The sequence below is a fragment of the Bombus pascuorum genome, chromosome 8 (genome assembly GCF_905332965.1).
Source record: "Bombus pascuorum chromosome 8, iyBomPasc1.1, whole genome shotgun sequence".
Taxonomy (NCBI): Eukaryota; Metazoa; Arthropoda; class Insecta; order Hymenoptera; family Apidae; genus Bombus; species Bombus pascuorum.
This window is the reverse complement of record NC_083495.1, coordinates 6,623,344-6,649,392: the sequence shown is the minus strand read 5'-3', so window position 1 is coordinate 6,649,392 and position 26,049 is coordinate 6,623,344. Positions and strand designations below refer to the sequence as shown.

Here is a 26,049-nt window from a genome sequence, read left to right as displayed (position 1 = left end):
AACATGGGAAAAATATAAATCCATTCCTGTTGATTTCTCAACTTTGATGCCAGTTAGTGGATAATGCAAAGATAAAAGCACATTCATCTCTATAATTGCTCTTTTGTAAAAGACAGGAAACATATGACTTTTTTATGTTTTTCACTTGTGATCCGCGGTTCTATTGTAAATCGATATTAATTTACTTTGTGCTGTTTTAAAACGCGTGTAAATGCATCCGTGACATACAAAATCCTATAAATAAAGCAACATTCCCAGGGTGTACTGAACCCGCGCTTCATCGTCGATGCTTCAGTATCCTCGTCTATGGGGACACTTGCTTCAACTATCCGAAATGTACTTACGAGCAAACGTAATGTGTACTCTCCAGAGCGTGATCGTGACGAGGTTGCGGCGCGGCAGCGCGGTTACATGTAAATTTCCACGAGCGTAGACGCTTCGAGAATAGACATACTCACCTTGTCTATCAGCTGGCGAACTATTCCGTTCCACTCGCCAGTCTCGTAATCGTAAACGCCGTACTTGCCATCCGGCACGAGCTCGATCCTGTAGGCGAAGCCCACCATGTGAGCTATCTCCTTGAGTAGGTCGATGCAGAAGCCCTCGTAACGTGCGTTCCCGCTGAAATTCCCTCTGCTCTTCAGCATTACGTACGGCTGCTCCTACGGGGACCATAAAAAGGAGCTACTACCTTTTGTCCTCTTCTTCTTCCTCTTCTCTTTTCTGACCTCACTTTCCCGACCTTTTTTTGCTTTCTCTTTATCCGTACGTATCTGTAAGACTCTTTTTTCCCCATCCTATAGTACCTTGCTTCTACCACATCATTCATATGTTTTCTCTTCTACTTTTGTTTTATTAACCTTCCCTTTTTCATTAAGATCCCCTGTTCCTTTCTCATTTTTCGAGCATTTCTACTTGAATATTAATCATGTTTTCTCTACTCTATCCCTTCGTAGCTTCTCTAATTTCCTTTCAGTTTCCTTTTATCTTTGTCAGAAAATTTTCTACCCAGTCTTTGTAAGAATAATCGGTTACACAAATGGGAAGCTAGCCTTTTTCTTCTTTCTAACATTTCAGCTTATACTACTAACGTTCCTCAAGGCATTTAACTGTAAGATAGCTGCTACTTTGTACCAATCTACAGTTCGACTTATAAATTATCCCAATTATTCTTCGCATATAGTGTCTCCTACTCGAAAGTAGCCGAAAAATGAAAAAGAGGGAGACGACGTTTGTCGACGATCGAGCCTCCATTGTTCCACGTGCCTCGAACGAATCTGATCGATATTTACCGCAAATGCACGACGCGTAGTCTCGTACTGGACGGCGTTCGATGCTGATTACCGGCTAAATGGATTACCAGTCGATAGACTATTACCACGAACGTTCCCTCGGGATAATGTAGCCACGCGTACAAGGCAACTCAGCTGCAAGAACGTAGAAGAGGCAAACGAAACGACGAAAGAGAGTGTTTCTACCTGCGCTTTCTCTCCCGTATGGGAATTTTCGACGCGACAGTATAATTCATTTTGAAAGTAAAAGTCTCGAATGAACGCGACACTCTGGATGGGTAAAATGACTCGAAAATTCACATAGTTGGATTTTAAACACTCTCTGTGTACAATTCAGCGCAAAATATTACCTACATTCTCCATTTGCTTATAATTTATAATTCTAATAATTTTAATAATCCTTTTATTAATTTTCCTATTTTAATCTTCACATTTTGTATTTTAGTTTTATAAGAATTTCCTGCTAACTTTCATAACAAATGAACTCCTGGAAGTAATTTGTTTTTTGAAAATTGCACATCAAACGCGTGCTTATGTAATGAAATTGGGAAATTTTACAAAGCAACAATCGTATAAAACATTCAAGGAATCGATCAGTTTGTCTTTTGAGAGGCTCGAATAAGACAAACGAAAACTCATTTGAACTCGTAAATGAACTTTGCCACCTACTTTGTGACACGCGGTACAATTGTGGGAGGGGAATGAAAAGATCTTGTTTTCCAAATACACATGTGTTCGCTGAACACAGAAGAGATTCGTGCAATTTGCGGTGATGGAGTGGTTTGTGGTCGAGTAATTGGAAAATCGAATTCATTTAAGTTTAATTTAAGTTCCGCCAGCGGGGCGGGGTGTTTCGGTAAATGGGGAAATTCAGAGGCGTGCTCGCACATCGAACCTTCGGTATTCCCCCGAATTGCAAATTAGGCATGTGTGTTCGCGAGTTCCGTTAATCACGTCAACTTTACCCGGAAACGAACAGATTCCCGAAGAGGAAGACAGAGAAGTTCCGAAATTTCTGCGGTATGACAAGAATCCCTATCCGTGATTAACTTTTCATCCTAATCGAATCGTTTGTGTAACCATCAGGTGATTAGAAATTATTTTATAGCACAGTATAAAATCTTCTAAACATTATCTATACATATACTTAATATTTCCTCAACGAATAAGTAATTTCACGAATCAAGATTTACAAGAAATATCAGTTTTAAAGTTAGAAAATTCTTGGAATCTAGTTATCATAGTTCCTTCCTTTACAGTCTCTTTAAATAATAATAATAATAATAATTTTTAAAGAAATTTACACAGCAGCTTCCCCAAATTTAAGCTCACATAGGAACTAGAATGGACATTTTGATTAATTATCTACGACGATCAGTAACGAGGTTTTAATACTTCTACTATAACATAATACGTATAGTATACTATGATATAATTATAATATAATAGGCGGAAATTTATATGAGATGATAGTAGCCTTTGAAATTCAACCTTCGTAGAAATACAACAATTCATATACAATAATTTAATATGTGTATCTGTATTTAAATAATTTGTTGGAAATTCTTATATCGTGTTATTTTATCATGAAAGAAATTTGAAACTTGGTTCGCGTTGACTAATGTCAATTAACAGCTTCTGATCCATGCTCGATTTATGGGCTTTATTAGGCGATGCGGCGACAGTCGGTGATTTAGCTTCGACTCCTCGGTCAGACGAGGCGAGACAAGTTGCGCGAATGATCGATTACGATGATTTAGAAGGTGGACAGGTCTGAATAAACGACGAGTTGAGAGACGTCCAAACGTCTAATAATCAGTGCGAGTAGAGAAGTGTCTTGTGAACGGAGGTGGGTTCGGCTTTTTATGTTGCTCTGTATCATCCTGGTGAGAGGTGATTTTAATCGAAATGGAGTGATCAAAAAATCCTTTTCGTACGTTGTGTTGCAACTTTCGCCTTCGATTTATGCAGCAAATCTTCCTGGTGTAACAAGTATTTCACCCTTGAATCCTATCGAGAGTCGGTGTTTCGCGCTTATTCAAAGTATTCCCGAGGGATTGTCTATTACCTACACATGTCCTTTATCTATGTTTATCTATGTATCTGTGTTTACAGCAACCACCTAATTCATTGACACTAAGAGTGCATTGTACGTTAACGCTTTAGTTATGGAACACGGCAATTGATATGCGAACTAAAAGTTACGTTATCTACATTAAACGTAGAAGATATTAATTGATATCTCGACATTTAGTAGTATTCAATATCACATAATATTATTTCATTATTAGGATAGTAATGTCCCTCGATAGATAATGTAATTTTTAATTACGATACTAATTGACGCATTCCATATTGAAGCGATAATATTTCAATTTGTTAAACGTTAAATTCGAGTGTCTAGGCTAATGTAACTATCAGGTGCGTATGAGACTATTCACAAGTGTAAGGAAACATGAAATCGTTATGTAAACTTGTATCGACTAAAAGATGTGAAAAGAGTGATCTAATATTGGAAAGAGACAAAGACAGTCTAGAGAATGTTAACTGTGTAAGATTGGTTAAAGTGTGTATCTATAGTTACCTAGGTGGAAATCACGCGCGTGGGAGAGAAAGGTGTGAGAACCAAGTGAGATGAGAGAAATTAAACAAACCAAATCATACATGTCGCATGAGTTCTCTGACGATGCCGTTCCACTCCCCGGTTTCCGGGTCTTTCGCGCCGTACTTCCTGTCCGGTACCAGCTCCAATCTGTATGAGAAGCCGACCTCCCTTGCCACCGCCTCCAGTAGGTCCACGCAAAAACCGTAAAACCGCGCGTTCCCCGTGTAGTTTTTTTCGTAGTGCATCATCACGTACGGAATTTCCTGTGTCGCAACAGGGGGTCCATGCAAACAACGGAACACGCTATCAGATCTGGACGATACACGAGCCTACACAGGACGATACATGTTTCACGTTCGTACGGTTCCCTAATCGCTCCCGAGAGGCTTTCCCAAATGGGAGAAATTCGCATCGCTAGCTATTTTCAACGTCATCGATCGAATAATTATCGATTTATCGTGTAGAAACTATCGGTGTCTTCTAAACGCTAAAAAAGTCGATAGCGTACGATTTATTGTAGCTCGAGCTGCTTTACACAATTGTAACAATTAAAATTTTTAATTTGAAATTTCTCACGTCACAAGTTAATATATTTCGCTGTGTAATAATAAAAGAAATGAAATTTTATAAATGGCAAGTCGTTTGATAGTTCTACTTAGGGTAAAATTGTGAAAATGAAAAGTCTATAACTAGTCTAGAACTTGTAACTTGATAGTTTACTGCTATTGTTGTGCAAAAGGGTCCTGGAATGCGATACAACAATTTCATGTTCCTATATTCGTTTTTTGAAAACTTCAGAAATATTTTAAAAGGAAAATTAAACAAAGATTGCATACAATTTGCCATAATCCGAACCAGAATACCTACGACAATTTTGCGTTTCTACGTTTACCCTATTTGGGCGGAGGAAAATGGCCCTACCTCTGGAAATCTTCGAGCCAGACTATAGCAACTCTATATTGGTTCGATTGTTAGCGATTTCACGACTCGTCGATGCAGTCGATTTTATCCCCGGGAAACGTAGAAATTTTATACCACTTTAGCCTCTATCCTTCGATCGGAATGACGCGTTAGGTAGTACGGATACCGGACATAAAGTACGAGGTTCCGTTACGCGGACTTCGCCACAGTGGCTCGTAAATATCCTTCCTATGGATCATTGACAATGAACACTCTATTTCTCGAATCTTCGTGTCGAAGTCTTTCAGGTGACGTGTTATTGCTCGTGTGCCTGAAACGTCACCTAACATGATCAATTCAAGTCAATGGTTCCTCAACTTTTTACGATGCGATCGTTCGATGGCATTCCATTGATTTCTCCATTCTTATCAAATTTTCCTACACTTGTTGCTTCGATATTATCCACGTATTAGAAAGTTCTACTTCGAGTTTATTTCGGGTACGTTTCATTTTCGATTAACAGTACGAAAACGTGGTTTGTGATTCGCGCGAAGCTTAAAACGATAGACGCGAAAACGTATCGAATTAGTCCTTCTGCGATTTATTCAAATGGGAGAGATTGCCTTTCCGTGATTTTAAATAGGAATGAATGACACTTGAAAGAGAAAAATTCAGTGGTTAAGACTCACCAATATAGTGATGACGAGCAGAGTGACATTCGCTGATCCTGGCTCGAAAAATGCCGCGGTGTCCGTCACGTTGACGCCGGCGCCTGGACGCCATTCACCGACCTATTTCATTCTCATGTGATTTTTTATGATGTCTGTGAAAACATTTGAAGCAATGGTTAAACAGAGAGTGTACCTTGACAAGCGAATGTTGCTTCAGTTTCAGCAGGTCCAGCTTGAATTGAATTCTGCGCCCTTCTTTGAACTCGATGGGACCGGAAATACCCTTCATCTCGACCTGAAAGAACAAGATATGGTGGTTACTTATTTGAGAATTGTATTTTGCGTATGTAAGAATTATCGTGGAAGGAATAGTTTGTCAATCTTCAATATCTTGGTTACTATTAACACGTTGACTGCCACGCCGAAATCACATGCTTCGCTCAGGACGCCACGGGAGTATTTTTATTATTCAAAGCATATAATGGCAAAATAATAATAAATTGATGATGTAAGACAACATTCTTCCCCGATGGACCGTTTATCTTATTGGTGGTCACGGGTGACCACTCTGGCGCCTTGATAACAATTGATAGCGACATATTACAACAAGGCTTCGTTTATTTCAACAAACCATTCGCATTCGTTATTTCTTCGTAAGTAAAATGTCCAGAATATCTTGTTGAAACGTGTAGAAGATATTAGTAAACAGTATTTGCTCATTCTATATATAATAGTAAGGTATGTGTACACTTCCAACTTCAATTATATGATTATAAAGCAGCATTTACAATTATTTTTTAAGGCGTGTTTATAATGATATTCATAGATTACCTTTCAAAGATATGAATGCAAACACAATGCACCGTTTGGTGCAAGGTTTGTTCTCATTTTTTTTTCTTGATGTTCTAATAAAAATATTTAATCGTTCAATGGAGCACTTTTTATTCCAAAGTATCTTCTATTTATCGGTTATATTCAAAATGCCCTAACTGTCAATTTTCATACAATTTTTACAATTATAAGAAATTCAAGCACTCCGGTCACCAATGACCATTGTGACATCACATGAGAAACCGTGGCCGGTCATATATGACCAACGTGGCAGTCAAAGAGTTAACTGAGGAAAGAAATAGGACATTAATCGCACACATATTTTCATATACCTTACACACACACACAACTGACTCTGTCTCTCTCTTTTATATACACATATAAGATATATATAGATCTAGATAACAAAAGGTAACTTTTAATACAATTTAAACCGAACAATGTGTACCAACTATAACAGTTTTCAACTTCCAAAAGTCTCAGATGTTAAAGAGACCAAACTTGCAAGAAAATCTCTCGGAAACTCATGAGCTAAAATAAAATAAAAGGCGTCTCTCTATTGTCTGTCCGCAAAGATAACTTCGAAAAAATCTTTTCACGATCGTTGAATCATAATTGCGCATTTGCACCAGAGTCAGTGGCCGTCGAGGAGAAAAACGGAAAGGTAACGTGGAACTAAAGACACGACGAGGAGATTAAAAAGTCCGTCGGGGTCAAAGCTACCCTGTCCGTTTCTCAAATTTATGCGGTCCACGATCTTCTGGACGACGGGACACGAGCTAGGGACGCGTCATCCGGCACGTTCTCAAAATATTTTCGCGCGGTATAGCCAGGGGAGGGAGGAAGCGTGGATCAAGCGTCTCGGCCAGCTTCCGCTTGGACTTCTTCGCGCGACGAAAGCCAGCCTAACGACTTCCGTCGTCGAAGGATTCGCCGCAATAACGACTTTTTAAGAGTGGTAACTCTTAACTGGTGTAAGAAAGCGCCTCTGATCCCATGGAACGATGTCATGCAAGTTAAGGATGAATAAAATGCACGATAATCGTAGTTTTCAAGAAGTTCCAGGTTCTTGTATAATTTTTGTTGCTTCATTTCTTGGCGAATGTATAGTTTGGGTTCTTTTGGGGGAAAGTTGCGTTAATTTGCGTCTGCAGGGCGCTAATTCGAGGGGGGTAAGAAACGACGAGAGGAAAGACACGATGATGTATAACTGTAATTTAACAGTTTTGCCAGCGGTGTATTGTCGAGACGGGAAATACGGGCAGATAAAGAACCGGTGACGAGCACGTTAATTAACACGTTCCGTGTCATGTTTCTTTCGCGTGAAGATCGTATGGGTGATAGTGGAAATTATGGCAAGTTTGTTATACAGAGTACCTCGTTCAAACTGAACGTCTATGTCACTTTAATAAAAAGTGTATAACAATAAAAGGCGTTTAAGGTTTATAATAATAAAAAAATACAAAATCAAAGAGAACACCACTAAGACTACTTTGCGGGAATTTTATTGTCAGTACATATACGCTTCTTGAAATAGCATAAACATCGTTTAATCATCTCTTACTACTCTAAATAGCAGCAGAAGTAATTTATATATTCGCAAGTTAAAACGCTCTTTATATGTTCACTTTAATTTACATTCTAGATACGTGCGTTTATTTTTATGCATAAAAATTTTCAATTTACACTTCGTTTATCTTTTAATTTATTTATGCCTTGTTTATTTCAAAACTAGTTACCGGAGATACAGCAGCGTTTTATCTTCAGACTACGTTTAATCTTTATTAAAACATTTTGAATGCCAGGAAACGGAGAATATTACTCTAGCTATGGCCTTGTGAAAAAACTTACGAGGCAACGGGGGATTCGTTCACTCGCGAGTCTCAGTCCGAACCCGCGCGTACCTACTTGCGTTTATGGGCTGTGTAAAGGGAAATAGATTTCTCCTTTTACTTTCTTTCTCTCTCTTGTCCCCTCTAGATCCCTTCTAGATCGTGGAATAAGCGGCAGAACAGTCTCAACCGATGGAAAAAGAACCGGAGGAACTTCTTAATATCGTGGAACTAACAGAAGCGAATAAATAAAAGCAACGGAAAGAAGGGGCAATACATCCGCGAGAGATAAGTCCCACGGGACAATAATTCCGTGGAATTTCTTCGGGGATTACCGTCAACTTCCTCCTGTCCCGTTACCCGGCAACGAGTATTATTAGATTCTGATTTTTATGGAGTCCTTTCGCGGTGAAATGACCGACACCGTCGAATCCAGGCAAGGAAACGAGCCGAGAACAATTCCATTCTATCGGACACGGGGAATTTACCGCAGCATCGAATTCTTTTTCATCCCCTACTAGACGAGCAAAATAATCTCGCCCAATACACACGAACCTCTATTTTATCGGAGGATCGTGGAAACCAGTGATTCTCTCTTTATTTCCCCTTCGTTGAGTCGCAGGATAAAGAAAAAAAATGTTGGACGAACTGAAGAAAGAAGTTGGGGAGCTGTCGATCATTTTATTCTTTGTTAATGTGGTTATCTTATCTGGTAGGGTAAGATTCGTCGAAGATTTGTAAGCTATGACTGTAAAATCGTAAATGGTTCCCCTTTGATATATCGAAACCTTTGTGGATGCCAATACGATAGGGAAGGCTCGGAAAGTTTCACTGCTCCTGCAGCTGACGTTTGTTCGTCGGAGATAGCTGATACTTCTGTCAACTTCAAGGAACCGTGAAATACCGAAACCAGGAGGAATGTATAAAGAAAAAAAGAAAAAAGCATAAGTTTTCTTTGAAACGGTTGAGAAAATGTTTGAACGGAGGCTTACGCCGAAACTTTTCCTTCTTTTATATATTCTATTCCGCAAAGAACGACTTGCACGAAAGTTCGCCGCTAATTAATCCACAGAAAAGGAAATTAAATTGACTTTGCCGAAGTGTAATTAAAATGAGAAGATCAACATCTAAAGAATTGTGAATTATTTTTTGTTCATTCTCTGGCAGATTTTTATAGGCAAAGGTTAGATCATAATTATCACGATCATATCTCGTGGGATTAATACACAGGACATAATCATAAATATACAGTTATTTCAACGTTTCAATTTCGAATCACAAGCGAATTCCCTCATGATCCATTTGTTTATTAATAACAATTCTATGTGTACTGAATATCCTGCAATGCATCGTTTTTAATTGTTGGAATACACGCATAGGCACAAATACTCTTACATAGACACCCGCACAGGCATTTGAACAGGACACTTACACAGGTCATACTCATTACTGTATAGAGAGTGGGGTTCAAAATATTTAAGGGATCATGGGTCACTACCTACCTCTAGTCTGAGAATAACTGGCCAACAGTCAACAATTCTTGCATACTTTGTTAATTATATCAATCGCTTATATACATTTGGTTCTGTAGTTCTGTTTAAATTAATAAAATATCACTGAATATTATTTTAACATAAACATTGTGTCTTCCACAGATTATTAATCTTAACTTTAAGATTCAATTCTAACATTATTTAATAAAAACACATACGAAGAAGCATTTTCCAATATCTGTGGCCAGTTTTATTATGTATTACATCTAAGACAAAGGCGAATAAGAATGAGACAAACGGGGGATTAAAGGAAAAGGTATATTTTGCTTGGCCAAGTAGGAGCAAGGCTCTTTAAATCGAGGAAGTTGGAAGCGAGTTTGCGGCATGAAACAGCGGTCGAGACAACACACCACGCCGCGTTCGTAAATTAATGGATGGTCTCTGTTCCAGTTTAAAGCGTGCAAGTTGGATCTAAGTTGCGCTCCAACGACGGATAACTTCTGGCATTTCGGCCAAGAGTGCTCGTTAAGTTTCGCTGGCATAAGCGTCGGATTAAAAGGGCAATAACTGGACCATGGCAAGCGGATTATCTTTACGTGATAAATTAATTTCTTTTATTTTGCGATACGCTGGATAGATATCTACTTCCCATCGCTCTTAACAAAAAGTACGATAGTATTAAGTTCTGGTAAATTTCGACATAAATGAATACATTTAACATTAATTTAAATTTTCTCATAACATTGTTTAAGTAAATGATTTTATATGAATTTCTACCAGTGATTTTATAAATTTTCCTACAGAACAGGAAATGTTTATATACGAGACATATATGATGAAAATATCGTGGACAGATGTTAACTCCATATTGCCTTCGAGCTACTTTTATCTACTAAAAATTTCCTTATGCTGGAGTAAACCACGCGACTCTTTTGTTTTTGCTCGTCTATTCCTCGTCCTTTTTACTTTGCTTCCTTCTTCAACGTAATCGTATGTTACGAGTTACACACAACTTTTACACATGTTTGGAATTGTAATATAAATTTGTCGAGAATGCTGTAGTTTGCGATGGATAACTTTTAGCTATGTTACGTAACTCTCAATGGTATGTAACAAAAAAGGACAAAAAGAAGAAAACAAATTTAAAATCCTGTTAGCCAGTGAATTAACGTTTTTGCAACTGTTTCGAAATTTCCACATTTTGGCACATGTTTGTCGGCCATATACGACCGCCACGACAGTTTACCAGGCTTTAGAGGCTTTTCTCGCTACGTTAACTCTCGGTTTCTTTTAGTTTCAACGATATCACGTAACCGTACGACAAAGTGTTCAATGAGCAAACGTCATCAACTTTACCGTTGCGTCGTCTCGTAACTTCATCATCCAATAGACGTATTACGATTCATGTTTGTGTTTATGTGCATTGTTATGGCAGATTTTGATGAGAAGGTTTATGGCGAATGTAACAGGCGACGTATAGTCCGAGGTAGGGTTTATGCATACTTTATACTCCATTTTAACATGATTATCGTATGAAAGATGAAGCATCTGGTTTAAGACTCATGAAAATTTTATTAGAATTGATATTACGTCATTAGAAGTTTGATATGAAAATTGTAATTCTTGATAAAGTGAACGAGAAATTTCTAGATTATGTCATAGGTAAATAGTTCATAAATTGTATAATTATACAATTTATAATTATCAATTTCGATAGAAAGGTATGATAAATTTGGAGGAAAACACAATTATTGAGGTATAGACGCGTAAGTAGAAGCAGACGTTAGTAATCGGACAGAGCGATGAGTAGAAAAGGCTGCGTCTGATCAGGCAGTTTGCCTGACCGCTTTATCACGTAATCACAGGTTAATCACGCATTGTTCGACCGTTCGTGGAGAGACGCGATCACGAGGAAGCGCGCTAACGGGAGTCGTAAATTCCCGTTACGATTAGATAATCGATGCCACGAAGTGATCGATCCTCTATCTCGTTTAGGATAATAGAGGTGGTTGAACTGATTACAACACTGAAGTAACAGATTACAATATACACTTTATTCCAACAACTTTATAGACATAAACAGTTACGCTCGGTACGTATAGATTTAAGTTAAATAAATGACTGATCTAAGGGTGGAAGAATCAATCAAGAGATGTTGGCTGATCTAAAGATGGAAAATCAGTGAAGCTCGGTGACCATGCTGTGGCGGAGGAAAGTTATTGATGGGTGTGTCTAGCGTACGGGACCATCAGATTTGTAGATGACAATTTTGGTTAGGAAAGTGAAGACAGTAGTTATTGCTTTTGATTGGATAAGAAAAAGGTTGGTGGGCAAGGAAGGGTTCCAGCCACCTCCGAGAAAAAGTTGCTAGCGGGAGACACTGTACCTTCCCGGAATGGACAATAAATTTAAGGAACACTTGAAGTAAAAAGATACTTGTTTGGTTTGAAGGACCTTAACTATGAAAATGCCAAGATTTATGGTAGGTCCTTAAGATTATTGAGGGTACGCAATAAGAATACGTAGACATCTGGCAGCCGTCTTGCCCGCGGCGTGGGGCCTGGTTTGTGTAGAGAGTCACTAGACGTAACATGTATCAAGAATCAACGATTTTTCTTGTACATAAATTAAATTGAAAATCGTTTAGTTACGTACTAGAAAATATTTTGTAAGGTGAATAATTCAGGTAAAAATGAAAAGTACGAAAAAGATATGGAAAACCTATAGGAGCGCACAAGCAACGAGATAGAGTAGCTTAAGTAGAAAGAGGACTTTAGTGATCAGACGTCGCGTTTCTCCGCGAAATCCTTGTTTAAATAGACAAAGGCCGTATATGGTCGGACAATCTATACGATTTACTTATCGCAGAGGTCGCAACTAATTAGGGTCTAAGAATCAACAATTCTACTTGAGTATTCATTCGACATTTCATATTCTGAACTCGACTCGCGAAGCAGTTTCTGAAGTCCTAAGTATTGCACGACTTGAGCAAACAATTAGGACCGCTGTAGACGAGCAGTTGCATGGTTTATACGTGAGTACGTAATTAACGGGAATCGTCGAGGGCTCTTTGTTACTCAATCGTATCCCTCGTGACTCTGTAAACGTTATGTAGCAAGCGAGTCGACGAAACACCATTTAACAAACTACATCTCTGGAATGAGTTGCATCACTGCGAGTTTTTTCGCCGACCCGAGTGGAAGGATACCTCGTTTACACGTATCCATATTTCATGATGACGGAGCACCCACGAACCGGATGATTGCAATTAAGTCGTTAATTACGAGCCGACCGGCTTCGTTAATCGTTGGAACTGTGAATGTTCGCATTTATTTGCACTTCTAAACGCGTTGTTCAGCATCGATTACGTGCAAACGGTGCCGTGTTTCAAAATAGAAGTTAATTTGTAAGAACCTTTGCAATAAATTAAGCTTCGTAATGGTTAAATTTTTATTATTTTCCTGTTCCTGGATTTCTTTCTCTTTCGCAATACCTTTTTTAAACGACGTAAAAATTTCTAGCAATGGAACTGGTTGCGAATCCGGGGAACAGATGTACGATAGTATCTACAATCCATAGTCGCAGAATTATAGGTTATTCGTGGCAATTATTTCTCGTTCGGTTCAATTAAACCGTGCTGGAAGGACGATAATATCACGGGCCAGGATTTAGGATCGTACCGAAATGCCCCATTAGAGAACAGAAACTAACTTAGTTATATCGTCGACAATTCAGAGGCCAGGCTATCTGTGTGCTACTTGAAGGAGCGTCGCTCTTACGCCGAGAATGCATCATCAATCTCAAGTATTGCATCCTTAAAGGGAGCTGTCTTAGCCAAAAATACACGTATCAAACGAAAAAGAAATAGATCCGAGTTTATCTCTTTCTCCGGCTATTTCATATAAAAATTCTTTTTTTCAGTTACCAACTGACATAAAAGAACAAAAATGGGTTTATTATATTTTTCTACCCCGTATGGTCTTCAATTGTTAATATATCTATATTTTTGCATTTATGTAAGTGCGTTCGTTCCATTTAATAGGATCCACAAATCTTGCAATATGAGAATATATCAAAAATAGATTTGCGAAAAAATTGGTACGCTGGAATTGACAGAAATGTATAAAAATTCATAGGAATCCGGTCATATTATAACTATATTCCGCGGGCCATTAGTCGTCCCAATGTCGTGTTATCCGCAATCCATCGAGAGAGTCTCGCGCGCTTTGCAATGCTAATGACAGCCGGTTGGCATTTAGCCGGCATTTGGAAATATGCCAAAGCGTGCGTGCAGCTTATCGACGTGCATCGACCACGTATTCCGGCTCGATATTCAATTCCATTACGCCGAAGAGAAAACGTTCACTGTTTGGGTCACGTATGTGGCTCTTCCACGTATCTTCGTCACGTGCTTCGATCGGTTCGATCGGTCGGAACAATCGAGACGATTATCGCCACGATCTTTGGATCGTCAAAGGGATTCGAACAACGTGATCGTTCTCTGGTATTACGAACATAGTTTTCAAATATGAAAAGGTTTTCACGGTTCTATATAAAAGATAGTGGACTAGGCTGTACGTGTGTAATGGTTATAGACTTTCTGTTCCTAGAGCACAGTTCACAGTACACGTATTTCGACGTTTTACGATCATGGAGTCTTTTTTGATGGTTCCAATGTTGACATTTTTTAGTTGTAAACGAATGTTTGCGAAATAGCTTAGGACAACTTCTAAAAGTTTAGGACCAATGTATAATCAGGAATAATTAGTAATGTTTCGAAATAACATATAAACGAAATCAAAAACGCTTTAGTGTAGCTTGATTACAACTAGATCGAACTGGCCGTGTTCAAGGATCGTTCATCCAACAACAAGAACGGAGATTGCAGGTGGGAGACAAGAAGGGCTATTAATCAGAATCTCAATTACGCGTGAAAGTGGCTAGTTATGATTTTGGGATATGTAACAATATACCATATGCAGGTAAAGAGCTTCTATTTCGTTGAAATATTTATTTTGCCATAAATCTCGTTAAAACATTCTCAACTAGCAATTGTTTACGCATTAACGCGTAAGTTAAAAATGCGCAAACAGGAAAACACATAAAATATAAAAATTAATTAAATTAAAGTATTTATTACGATTTCCAAAAAAATATGAATTTGAAACACTCATAGTGCATTCATAACAAACCTAGAGATCTTTCTGTAATCACAAATATGGTAGAAACAGAGAAACGATCTGGACAACGAAAGAAAAAAAAGGGTTGTGAACGAGCGAGGTAATAGAGGGATAGGAACAATAGAAGATAAAAAATAGGAGGGGTGGTTACGGATACAGAGAACAGAGGAAGAAATATGCGTGGCTAGGGTACAAAAAGATGTAATAGGCAGCAATTTCGGTAAGCGTTCATCCAAAACATTGCGCTTTCCAGTGGCGACGATGATGGTTTGGTGAAGATAACGGGGAAAGCGGAGACACGCGGGTTGCCATGATAAAAGAGCGCCGTGTACAATTTTAACGCTCGGTAGTCCGATTACTTGCACCACCGAGTTTCCATGACTCGCGCCGGATCTCGGGGAGTCCCCCTGCCATAGCGAATTTTTTCTTTGTCGAGTCATTCTTTCGCGAAAAATCGACCGAAACCACTATGTAACACGACCTGATTTACTTTGCTTAACTCTAGTACATTTAATACTCTTCTTTGTGCTTCCAGTTAATCAGTTAGTCCTTGCGAATTATCGAGTCAAAAGACATCATTCTTCCTCACTTCTTCAGGTTTTTATTTGCAAATAACTGATACGTTCTACATCAGAATACATTTTAGCAAGGTTTCGTTATTTCTACTAAAACGTTTGAACGTCATCGTACTGTAAAAGTGTGGCAAAGGCAGAAAAATTGGGACGCTTGCTCTTTTGTTGGCGAATTTTTGTTCCTCCTTTTCGTTTGCAAGCAAGTCGACGATTCGGTGCACGCTTCCGAATACTTTGAGAAATGTATTTTCGCGCGTGGAATAAATACCTGGCGAAAACGGGCAAGTCGTCCGAAATGAAAACGACCCGTAGACGAAGCACAGTGTGGGAAACAATTCCGGTAAACGAACTCCCGAAGCGACGAGCAAGAGGACAGCGAGGCTCATAATAAAAGAGCGCCGTCTACGCGAATATTTTCCAAAGCTCCTGTGATAATCTGTATCCACTCGCGAAATGTTTGCTTCTCCGGAAGTTTGGGACGTGATACCTTTTAGATAATTAGAACGCATCGTCTTGTGATTTGTATCTGAAATATTATACAGTGGCTCATGAAATTGAACATTTACCATTGAGAACTTTCACGTTTATATTGCATGCGTTATATAAATATCTAAGATTCCATTTTTTTATGTGGACTCGTGAAAATATGAATTTCCGTAAATTGTCAAACAATCTAATAACAAACTATGATACAAGAATTCGATGACTACATTTGCTTTGAACTCCCGATAGGAGAGGAATAAAAAGTATCAATTATGAAAAATGTTAAGGTTATTCGATGTATGTGGAATTAAAGAAACGCGTGGGTAAATTGTAAGGTATTGTAAGTATATATATATATTGTGAATATTAAAGTACAAAGTGTGGAATACAATGTAAGCTGGTTCAGATCCGCACAATGTTACCCTGAGACTAAAAGAACCCTGAAACCAATGTCGCACGTGTACCGCTTATGGTCTGTCATCGACGCATTCCCTTGTCCACGCGCTATCGATAACCTCAGCGCTTGAGAAAACCGAAGACCAGATGTAGAGTTTTCTTAGAAGTGGCGATCACTTCAACAAAAAAGAACATTTGAATATATTTAAATTAGGTAATATTCTCGAGTAATATCTATGAAACACGAGAAGTTGGAAAATAACGTCGCGACATTGGAAGAATCGCGTTATTGCAAGAAAGAAGAAAAGGGCTGATAGGTAGCGAGCTCGAGCGCAAAAAAGTAGAAATGTTTAAAGCAAGAGCTTTAAACTTCAAGAAGAAATAAGCTGGTAAATCTGGCAAATGAAATGTCCCGAGAGGAAGCATCGGAGAGACCAAGAAGTGTGACGTTTAAATACAGAACAGTCTCATGAAAAATGAAAATCCACTTCCCTATGGTATTTTCGAAGGAAGAAGAGCGAGGAATTGAATTTATATCGTTTGTTGTGTTACGAGCCTGGGCTCCGAGCAGCGCCAGATGCTGGCGAATGCACTTTTAAGGAATACGCTTGCAGCGTGTTAGCAGGTATGCGGATGCACCTGACGCGTAATCAGAGAACCTGTAGGATGGGGTCACCTGAGGATGAACCTGCCATAAAAGCAAGAAGCTGCAAGAAGGATTCAGTTTGTGTAGATGAAACCGATGCGAAATCGGGAAGCCACTAGCTTGGAAAGGCTTCTTTTGGATATTGAGACGCGCAAACGAGCCTGGAACGAAATCAGGAAATCACCGGGAAGATTAGTACAGAAATCCTAACTTTGATTAATAATACAATTCGAACGGATTGCTGGCTTGAATGTTAGTTTCAAATAATTAGACTCGAACTTATACGAGGAACACAGATATGCGTTAAGGTTATAGTCAAAAGATTGTTACAAGCGTGTTTGTCGCGAATAAATGGGTGTAGCTTAGTGTGTTACGTTATAGTTTGGTTGCTCAGGTTTGGCGCACTAGCAATGCGCGGGCTAACTTTTTCTCCAACTTTTGCCTGATCTCACTATAGTGCTTCTTCATGAATACGACGCGAAGTTACAAAGCGACTTTTCATAACGTTTCGTCCGAGGAGCATGATTTCTCGGCTACTTATATATCATAAAAATCCGACAATTTCATGGTAGGATAGGTCATGAGTTTATCTTTTATCATATGCATTTGCACGCGGGAAAGGATTAATTTGTTTAAAATTTCTAGAAAGCGGTGCTCACCGGACGTTCTCACGAAGCTCAGTTCCATCGCAGCTGTGTCTCCAGATAAGGAATGTTTATGCTAAAAGACACTTCTGTTTTCTATTTTTTGAAGAAGTTTCAGGAGCGCGAGGACGCGTCCTCTACGTGGAGAAAGATATTCTCCATCCGTAACAGTTGTACAAGTTTCTCAACACACTGTATGTAGCGTTCGTACGGTTATATAGTGTACGGAATTTCCGGACGGTTATTGATACGACGCGACGTATCGACATTTGAGCGATAAGGAGACCGTTGTTCGATTTATCGCGAAATTGGTTTGATTTATGTGTCGAGGATTTCGACTGGTAATTGTGTGGTTGTTCACTTATGTCGTATGCAAGAGATTAGACGCGTAATCGTGTATCTTCTGTCCCGGAAGGTGAGAATTGAATCATGTCGTGAGAAAAGGGGATGAATCGGAAGAACGGGGGGAAGTGAAGAGGAATTGAGAGAATAGGGGAAGTACGCGTGAGAATTAATGGCGACCCTCGATACTCGCCGACAAAACATAGATGAAATATTGCTGTGGCAAAGTAAATCATCGATTGCACTTTTTTCACCGGCATTATGAATTACCTGGTCCTTTCGACGTTGCGGTAAAGAATCACCAACGAATTCATTGTCGTCATATTTCACCACAGAAAACATATTGTGGCAAATTCTTCTGAGCTTCTTTCAATGATATTTTAACCTTAATAATAGCAGTATAACATGTTGCTCTGAATAAGTATATTGTTTCTTTCCATTCCAAGATTATTTCGCGCACGGTAAATATATGAAACTAATTTTAACGATACTTGTTATTCAACTGTTACAAGTTACGGATGTTTGTGAAGTTATCGAGTAATGTTTGATGCACATATAGAGAAATGTTGCTAATCATCATATCACATATTGCACGCTCTAATTTCCATTTTCTATACACACAGCTGTCTCTCCTTTAACATATGTCCGATATTTGCTTTAGATGACAGATCACATACGATATTGACATGACGTTATCGCTATGATGCCACTGCATTCGAGTTAACTAATGAACTGATCCTGTATAATAAAGTATACTAACACAAACATGTTACAAAAAATGAAAGAATTTTTTCGCCAACTCATCCATTTGAATTAATCATGTTTCGTATTTGAGACTTTTGTTATTCACTTGAGACTCAGGCACATGGGTTCGTGTACTATGTTTTCGAGTTCACAATCGAAAAAGTTTCATGCAATGCATCTTGTATGAAGATATCGAGCGAAGTTGCAGTAGTTTTCGAACGACTCCATTAGTACGGGTGAAGAACAGCGTTTCGTAACCGAACCCTAATGACCCATTTTCCCCGATTCACTAACGGCAAAGTACGCATTTCTAAATTGAGAAAAGAAACCAGCTGCACGGTGCCAATGGGTATAAACAGGGGAAGGCTTGGCGCGTGCCAAAATTTGGTCGAAAGATGCTCGGAAAAGCGTACGGACAAACAACGCGGAATAGCTAATCCCGCGATAAACGCGTTTGGAGTGGCGCCAAGTAGTTTTATGGCTTGACGTTATCACGCGACGCTTTTCAAATGGCGGAAAAAAGCATCGTTTATGAACGCTCCAGCTCGTTACCGGCCGTTAAAACCGTAAACACTGACCGCGTTTAAAATCGTTACGAATTCCTTATGCGGTGTACTTCTCATAAACACGAAACTGTCAAACTGTGGTTAAGATCAGTTTTGTTAAGAGTCTTTGTAATTTCGATCTCATTAAGACTGGTCCAAATTAAGCCGTAAATTATTTGAATTCAAAGTTGAATTCAAGTATATTGTTCATTTTCAATTTTGAAATTTGTAACTTGAACAAATACGTTCCAATTCGAATCGAATTAATCGAACGATCGTTTAACGATTGAAGGAAAATGCAGCGTAATATATTTTCTTATACATATTCTGCGGGAGGTTGGCAAATGTTCGCAGATTGTTAAGCGACCATCGATATCGGAATTTAGCCACTTCACTGTTAAATTAATAGCGGACCATAAGTGCTCCTCGAGGGGATACTGGCGAACGTGGAACCTCTTGATTGTGTCCAGATTACGAACCAACCTGATTTTCTGTCCGTTGAAATTACGGAACGTTGCTCAAGGTGTAAGGGAAAATCTCATTATTCATGATTAATTCATAAATTCATTATTAATTATTCGTTACGTGAAGCGTTAATTCAATGTATCACGATACTGTGTGATAACGTGTAATGTCTAGCCGTAATATATAACGCGTAATATTTATCCATAATACGTACACGCAATTTCAACAGTTCGCTATTAACAAACGGGGATCGTTTTATCTCACAAAGAATGTACATGTAATACTACTCATTACAATAAACCAAAAACACGCGAAGCCTTCGAACGATGTGTGGCCGATGCGCCTGACAGACTGGAAACCTGCTCGATATTTCATAAAATTTATCCGTGTCTGGTGTTCATAAAATTCCTATTGAAATTCATAGAAACAACCTTCCGACGTGTCGACGCTCGAATACAAAGCGGTCGAATATTGGCGAATGTACATGACGATGTTTTAAAGGCCACGATCGTAAATCATCGACATGAGCCGATGTCGATACTCATCGATACGTCGATAGTTGTGTGTAATTTTTGTTGTACACGAACAGAGGCTAAACGAAATCAATTGTCGAGACTGTTATTAGTCAGGTGATCGTGTTAACTTATTATTACATTACTTACGATATAGTCACAATTAGGCAAACCATCATAACCGTTCTTTTTATTCGTTTCCAATTTTAATAATTCTGTTCGATATCGAAACTGTCCAGAAACTTAAAAAAGTTTCATTAAGCGGAATCGAAATTTCACAAATTACGCTTCAATGAAACCCGTTGAATGTAATGAAATTCGCTAAATGTAATGAAACGATATTACTATAACAACACAATGTAATCGTTCCGCAGTGTTTTCTCGTTAACTGAAAGCGTTCACGCCTCGATTTCTCGCGAGTTTGTAAAACCGCCATTCGTCCTCGCGAAAGGGTTTGCAATTATCCGGAATACAGTTGTTCTTGGCAGCAGTCCAGTCTCTTTGCATCCGTAATTCATCGTAAATTGTCGGTTAACTTTCTTCGTGAGTGTAACAAACGTCGCTGCTTGTTGACAACTGAAAATGGATCGGACAAGCGCTCGACAGAAATGAACACCCTTTTCTTCGCGATTTTCATTTTACAAAATACGTCCATGGAACTTCCCATGGCGTTTCCAGGAGCATTCCGCTCATTCAGCCAGACATTTTACGAATAACGCGGGTCGCTAATGCGATGAAACATTAAATTCCGTTTTGAGGAACGTTTCGTGTCCAAATACTTCCTCAAGATATACGAAATACCTAGCATGTCCTAGCACGTTAATCTCCTAGCCATTCAGGCGACACATCTTATTCGAAGCGAGACGACGCGACGCGAGATTATTCGATTAGACGCTAGAACTTTTTTTATCGCTACCGTGGTAATTAAAACCTGTTATTTGAATATGAAATGGAAAATATTTAACGAAATCTCACAGATGTAACGCAACTGGAATTAAATATCACGCCTAGATTGCGGACGTTTAATAAATTTATACTTCTTGAAATATAATCAACGATTTAAATAAACTTGCTTCGCTCAACTAAAAAACTTTAACGAGCATTTTATTATCTATAAATATTTTATTTTTTTATATCGTGCATCTTTATAAATTTTTATTCAGATGCTTAAAAATCTGTAGTTTAATCATCATATTTACATTATAATCAGTTGCATACAACTTTACGTTACATTCGAAATTCAGGAGATTTAATAATTCTAGGAGAATCTAGCAGTCTTAGGAATAGACTTCGAACGTAGAGCTTCAAATACATACGTGAAATACTACTTTACCATGTCTTTTCTTTTTGTTTCAAAGAACACGCACACGTGTAAAAGTAGTAAAACTCACCGAGTTGATGTAGTTGATGAGGGACAACCCTCCGTCCCAGGGGTGTTCCATTTCGCAGGAGATGTTGGCGGGCCTGAGCGCGTGCGATTGTTCCAGGGTTCTTAATCCTACGGCGAACACCTGCACGCTATCGTACATGAGCGCTGGCTCCGCCTGAAAAAGGCACGTCTTCCCTCAGTATAGATCATTCACAGAACGTCGCGATGCTCCTCGCCGCGTTAAATATTCTCGTAAGCTGCTGTTCTTTTTTTGCTTGGCGACCGTCCACAGATCATCTAAATTATGCAGCTGGGTAAAATCACTTCCACCAGCCACCAGAAGAAAGAGAGTCGCCTTTGAAAATTATTTAACGTGCGCCGCGGCGGAAGCATCGCAAACTTTTGTAGATATTTAAACGAGGATCTGGTTAAACGAATTATCTCTCCGGAATTTTTCTATGAAGTTTCAAGTTTGCGCGTTTTGAAGAAAAACATCTCAATGGCGCTACGATAAATGTTATAGTGAAAGAAATAGAAACGGAGAGCGTTCCAATTGACTTGAAACAACAATCTCTGATTATGTATTATCTCTGAGGGAAAGAGTGATAGACAATTTCTTGGAGAAAGAAAGGATAGAGTTGATTGTAATTAATTTAGAAGAATTAATTCCCGGTTATTTTTCACGTTGTTGGCAGTGAGCTTTATAAACGAGACTGCACGCCTTGCGCTGTTATGGAAATTATCCGCACTACCGTCAGAATCGTTGAAAAGAGACGCGGGAGCGTGACATTAGCACCGTGGCGCCAACCTGGAAACGCGTTTTATATTCATTTCAATTTTATTGCACTTTGACGAAATTAAAGAAGTATTTGTCGCTTGCACGAAGTTCCATTAATTCGTGATTTTGTCAGCTTTTCCAAGAGCTCTGTTCATTATCGATTGCTTCATAAAGTTGTTACAAGCGATTCGTTTAAACAGCTACGATATTAGATTTAATAGTTAAACTCGACTAAACGAAATTACAGCGTTGTTTCTGCGATAAATCTAACTCAACCGTAGGCGACAGCCATTTGAGACTTAGAAGTTCAGCAGAAAGCATTCGTCGACGGCCTGGGTAGCTTAATTAGGAAAACACCCTGCCAGCAGGCGGAAGATCCGAGTTTGAATTCGGGTCTAACAACCCGATGGGTTGAACATTTTACTTCTTACGATTCTTAGAAGTAGGATGTGTTTCGACGTTAGTAAATTATGATTTACGTATCTAGTTGACCGACAGTGATGAGTTTAGACTGGTATCTATATGTTTTGTGTATTAGGAGTGACCGAGGACGCTTACATTGTCAGGTGGCAAATGCTTGAGACTTAGGAGTGTGGTAGAAAATATTCATCGACCGCCTGGGTAGGTAATTGGGAAAGCACTTTGCTGGCAAACGAAAGATCCTGGTTCGAATCCCAATTACGAACCCCTCTACGATACTAAACAATCGGTGTAAAATAAAATTAGAAACGAACACGTTCCTCCGTTCAGACAATGACACTGTATTGAAAATAACAATAATTAAAAGAATAATGATTGAACTTATACGACTAGTATACATACAGTCGAACATTCGAGGTATTGGAAACTGATACGAACAACAAAGCCATTTCAATTGGCGATCTAATTATTTCGACGAGAATATTTTCGAATTCATGCACATCCAAGCCCCGAAGGCTCATTAATCAGATTGCATTCGTTCTGTTTCAGTGCGTGAAATTTTCTATTTTTGCCGCATTCCTCGTAACTTTGTTTGACGAGAAAAACAACGTCGCGCTAATGAACCCTTCACACAATTCGATAAGTTATTTTTTAACAAACAAATTTTGAATAGTTGTTTATGCAACAAATTAGCCATAACACAAAAGGTTCAAAGCGTAGCGAGTTCGAATCAATTTCCTGCTCGGCTTATTTTCGTATCCCTCTGGACGCGAATCAACTGGAATTTCCTTCGTTGCTTGCACGGCGCTAATTTTCCATGTAAATATACACGTACTATGTGTTTGATTACAGCAAATACCAGGGTAAAGCTACTATGAGACCCGTGTTGCATGATCTTTGGTGAACTTGCCAGGTTTTCGGTAGTTGAGGCAGGTTCTCGACAAATGTCTTGGTAATTTTCAGGTTGCTTAATTTCTAAAGGATCTTTTAAACCGATTCAAACACTATTATAATGTTACTTTGAGCAGTGATGTCTAAAATCGCTAAAAAGAAAGAAATATATATATATATACATAGTATTATCGAGTTCCTTACAGATAATTTTTATTTATAATTTTCTGATTCCACAATTACTAATTTTAATTAATTTTCCACTAAAATCCCTATCTTGTGTTATCGGAAATGTACTACAGCGTCAGAGTACTTATGAACTTATATTATGTTCATTATCTTCATAATGCTCAAGGAACCCTATTAATTAACGATAAAGCGATAATCAGCGAAGCGATGAAATCGAGAAGATGATGTATCTTCAATAAAATATCAGGGGTTTCGTAGCAACTTCCTTTGGACGTCTTAAGTAATATCAAGAAAACGAATTTAAGGATTACGTGTATCGAAATTACCTCCATACTCTTCTTAATGTTCAACGACGGATCATATCGACAGAAAAGTAAACGGATACTTTAATTTCTCCACTTCTCAAAAATTAATCTTCCATTTTCTCGACCGACCAACCATATTTCGACAACACAAACATAGGAATATGTTCAATTTCTCGAAACATCCGGCATTAGCCTTTCTCCAATTACGTATCGAATGCTGCGTTACAAGTTATCCGAAAAAGTATTGGCTGTACATGGACAGGAGGCAATTTTCGCCGATATTTATCGGCCATTTCTCCTCCACCCATTAATAAGCGAATCGACCGATCGAGCAGACGTATCCAAGCTCATTGATTCACGTTAACCAATACATCGTTACGTAGATGTTTCAGCGTGAAACGCGATGACGTGGAACAACGCGCGTTATTCCACGCGTTCCTACTGAGCTATCGGGAAATTCGATGGAAATGCAAAGATCACGCGACGGAAAGTTGGTATCGTGGAAAATAATCAGCGATAACTGCGTTCCTGTGCACTATCATCGTTGCTCCTGCGATGAAAACAACTGGAAATTTTCTCGGTCTCAGTGAATTTCCACTCGATAAAAGCGAACAAGGAAATCGTATATATCGTAGAGGAAGCAAGGGACCAAGTTTTGAGAGAATTTTAAATTACGATCTCCGAGAAAATTGTAGAAGCAGAGTGGATCGCGAAAGCATTCGTACGCTTGCAGATACTTTCTTTTTTACGAATATATTTTGCGTATTATACGAAACATTCTGAAACATCATTAGCGCCATCACTTATGAGATTAGACTATATTGGTAACATTTGAAAGCGATCTGAAAATTTACATAGACGTTGCAAAACGCTTTTCCTGAAAAAGGTTGTTTAAGTTGCACACTTTTGAAATACACATGCGAAATGATTAAAATTGGAATTCTCTGTTTCAATAAATTGGAACGATTTAGGATAATTTTCCTTTGCAATAAAAACAGATATTTTGACGTGAATGGAATTCAACATGCCGCGTTACGTTTAAAACGAATTTGTCATAAAAAAAAGAAACTAAAGAATGAAAGAGATGAAACATATGATTTCAAACAGAAGCGAAATCGATAAATATTGTGACGGTAAAAAAATGTAATAACGACTCAATCTCCGAGGCTCGTAGATTTATAATAGAAAATCGATTTGCAGATAGATCGCCGTCAAAGCTAGTGAAGAATGATTTGCAATTTTGTTAACAAGATCGTTCGCCATTGCTCGCGGCTACATTGGAAAATACACGGCTGAAAAAGAGCTCGCTCTTCGCTATCAGAAATTTCGTAGCTGGATAGAGTTTTCACGCTGCCTCGTTATTTTGGCTTAATTGGAGCGTGTTTTTAATTAGCCCAAGGCTGAGAGACATCTCGCGACTAACTTACGACGCCTCTACCCTGTTAAACATTAAATGAGTTTCTCTATTATCATTCAGAATAAGATTAACTAAGTATCTTAGATAATTTGTCTTGAATTATACATTAATTTCTCATTTAATAATACATTAATTTGTCTTTAATAATACAATTTACAAATCTTTTTTCCTAAATTTTCTGTTAGTAGAAGAAAGGGTTGTTTAAAATATTAAATTAGTTGAGAAAGAAATCTGTTGTTAGTCTGGCTAGCTTAATTAGTCGAGGTAATCTCTTTGGCGGAGGTAAGATCAGGATTTTCAAGGATCTGGAGATTATTAAGCTCTTTCTCCTTACAGTTTTTGAACAAAGGGATTTAAGGTTCCTTTCTTTTCTCAGTTTCTCTGTGATTCTCCATAAAAAAATTGAAGTTTTAAAATAGGTAGGAGATGTTATGGTATTTGTTAGAGTACGTAAAGTATATTATATCTAGAGGTAGAGGAACTTCGCTTTGAATTTCGTTATATTTATATCTGCTCTATATAATACG

General features: G+C 38.5%; 1 protein-coding gene across 7 annotated transcripts in view; it reads right to left on the bottom strand.

Moving 5' to 3' along the window:
- Nucleotides 1-26,049, bottom strand: part of LOC132910106 (glutamate receptor ionotropic, kainate 2-like) — a 121,873-nt gene that overhangs the window by 21,280 nt on the left and 74,544 nt on the right. For 2 of the 7 annotated variants that reach the window (XM_060965565.1, XM_060965571.1), the window contains exons 8-12: nt 21,545-21,697; nt 5,662-5,763; nt 5,487-5,588; nt 3,957-4,226; nt 459-662 (exon numbers count right to left, since the gene is read on the bottom strand). In XM_060965565.1, coding sequence (XP_060821548.1) covers nt 459-662; nt 3,957-4,226; nt 5,487-5,588; nt 5,662-5,763; nt 21,545-21,697 — 831 coding nt within the window. The remainder of the gene's footprint in view (nt 1-458; nt 663-3,956; nt 4,227-5,486; nt 5,589-5,661; nt 5,764-21,544; nt 21,698-26,049) is intronic. The other 5 variants (XM_060965566.1, XM_060965567.1, XM_060965568.1 and 2 more) reach the window with 5 other exon arrangements.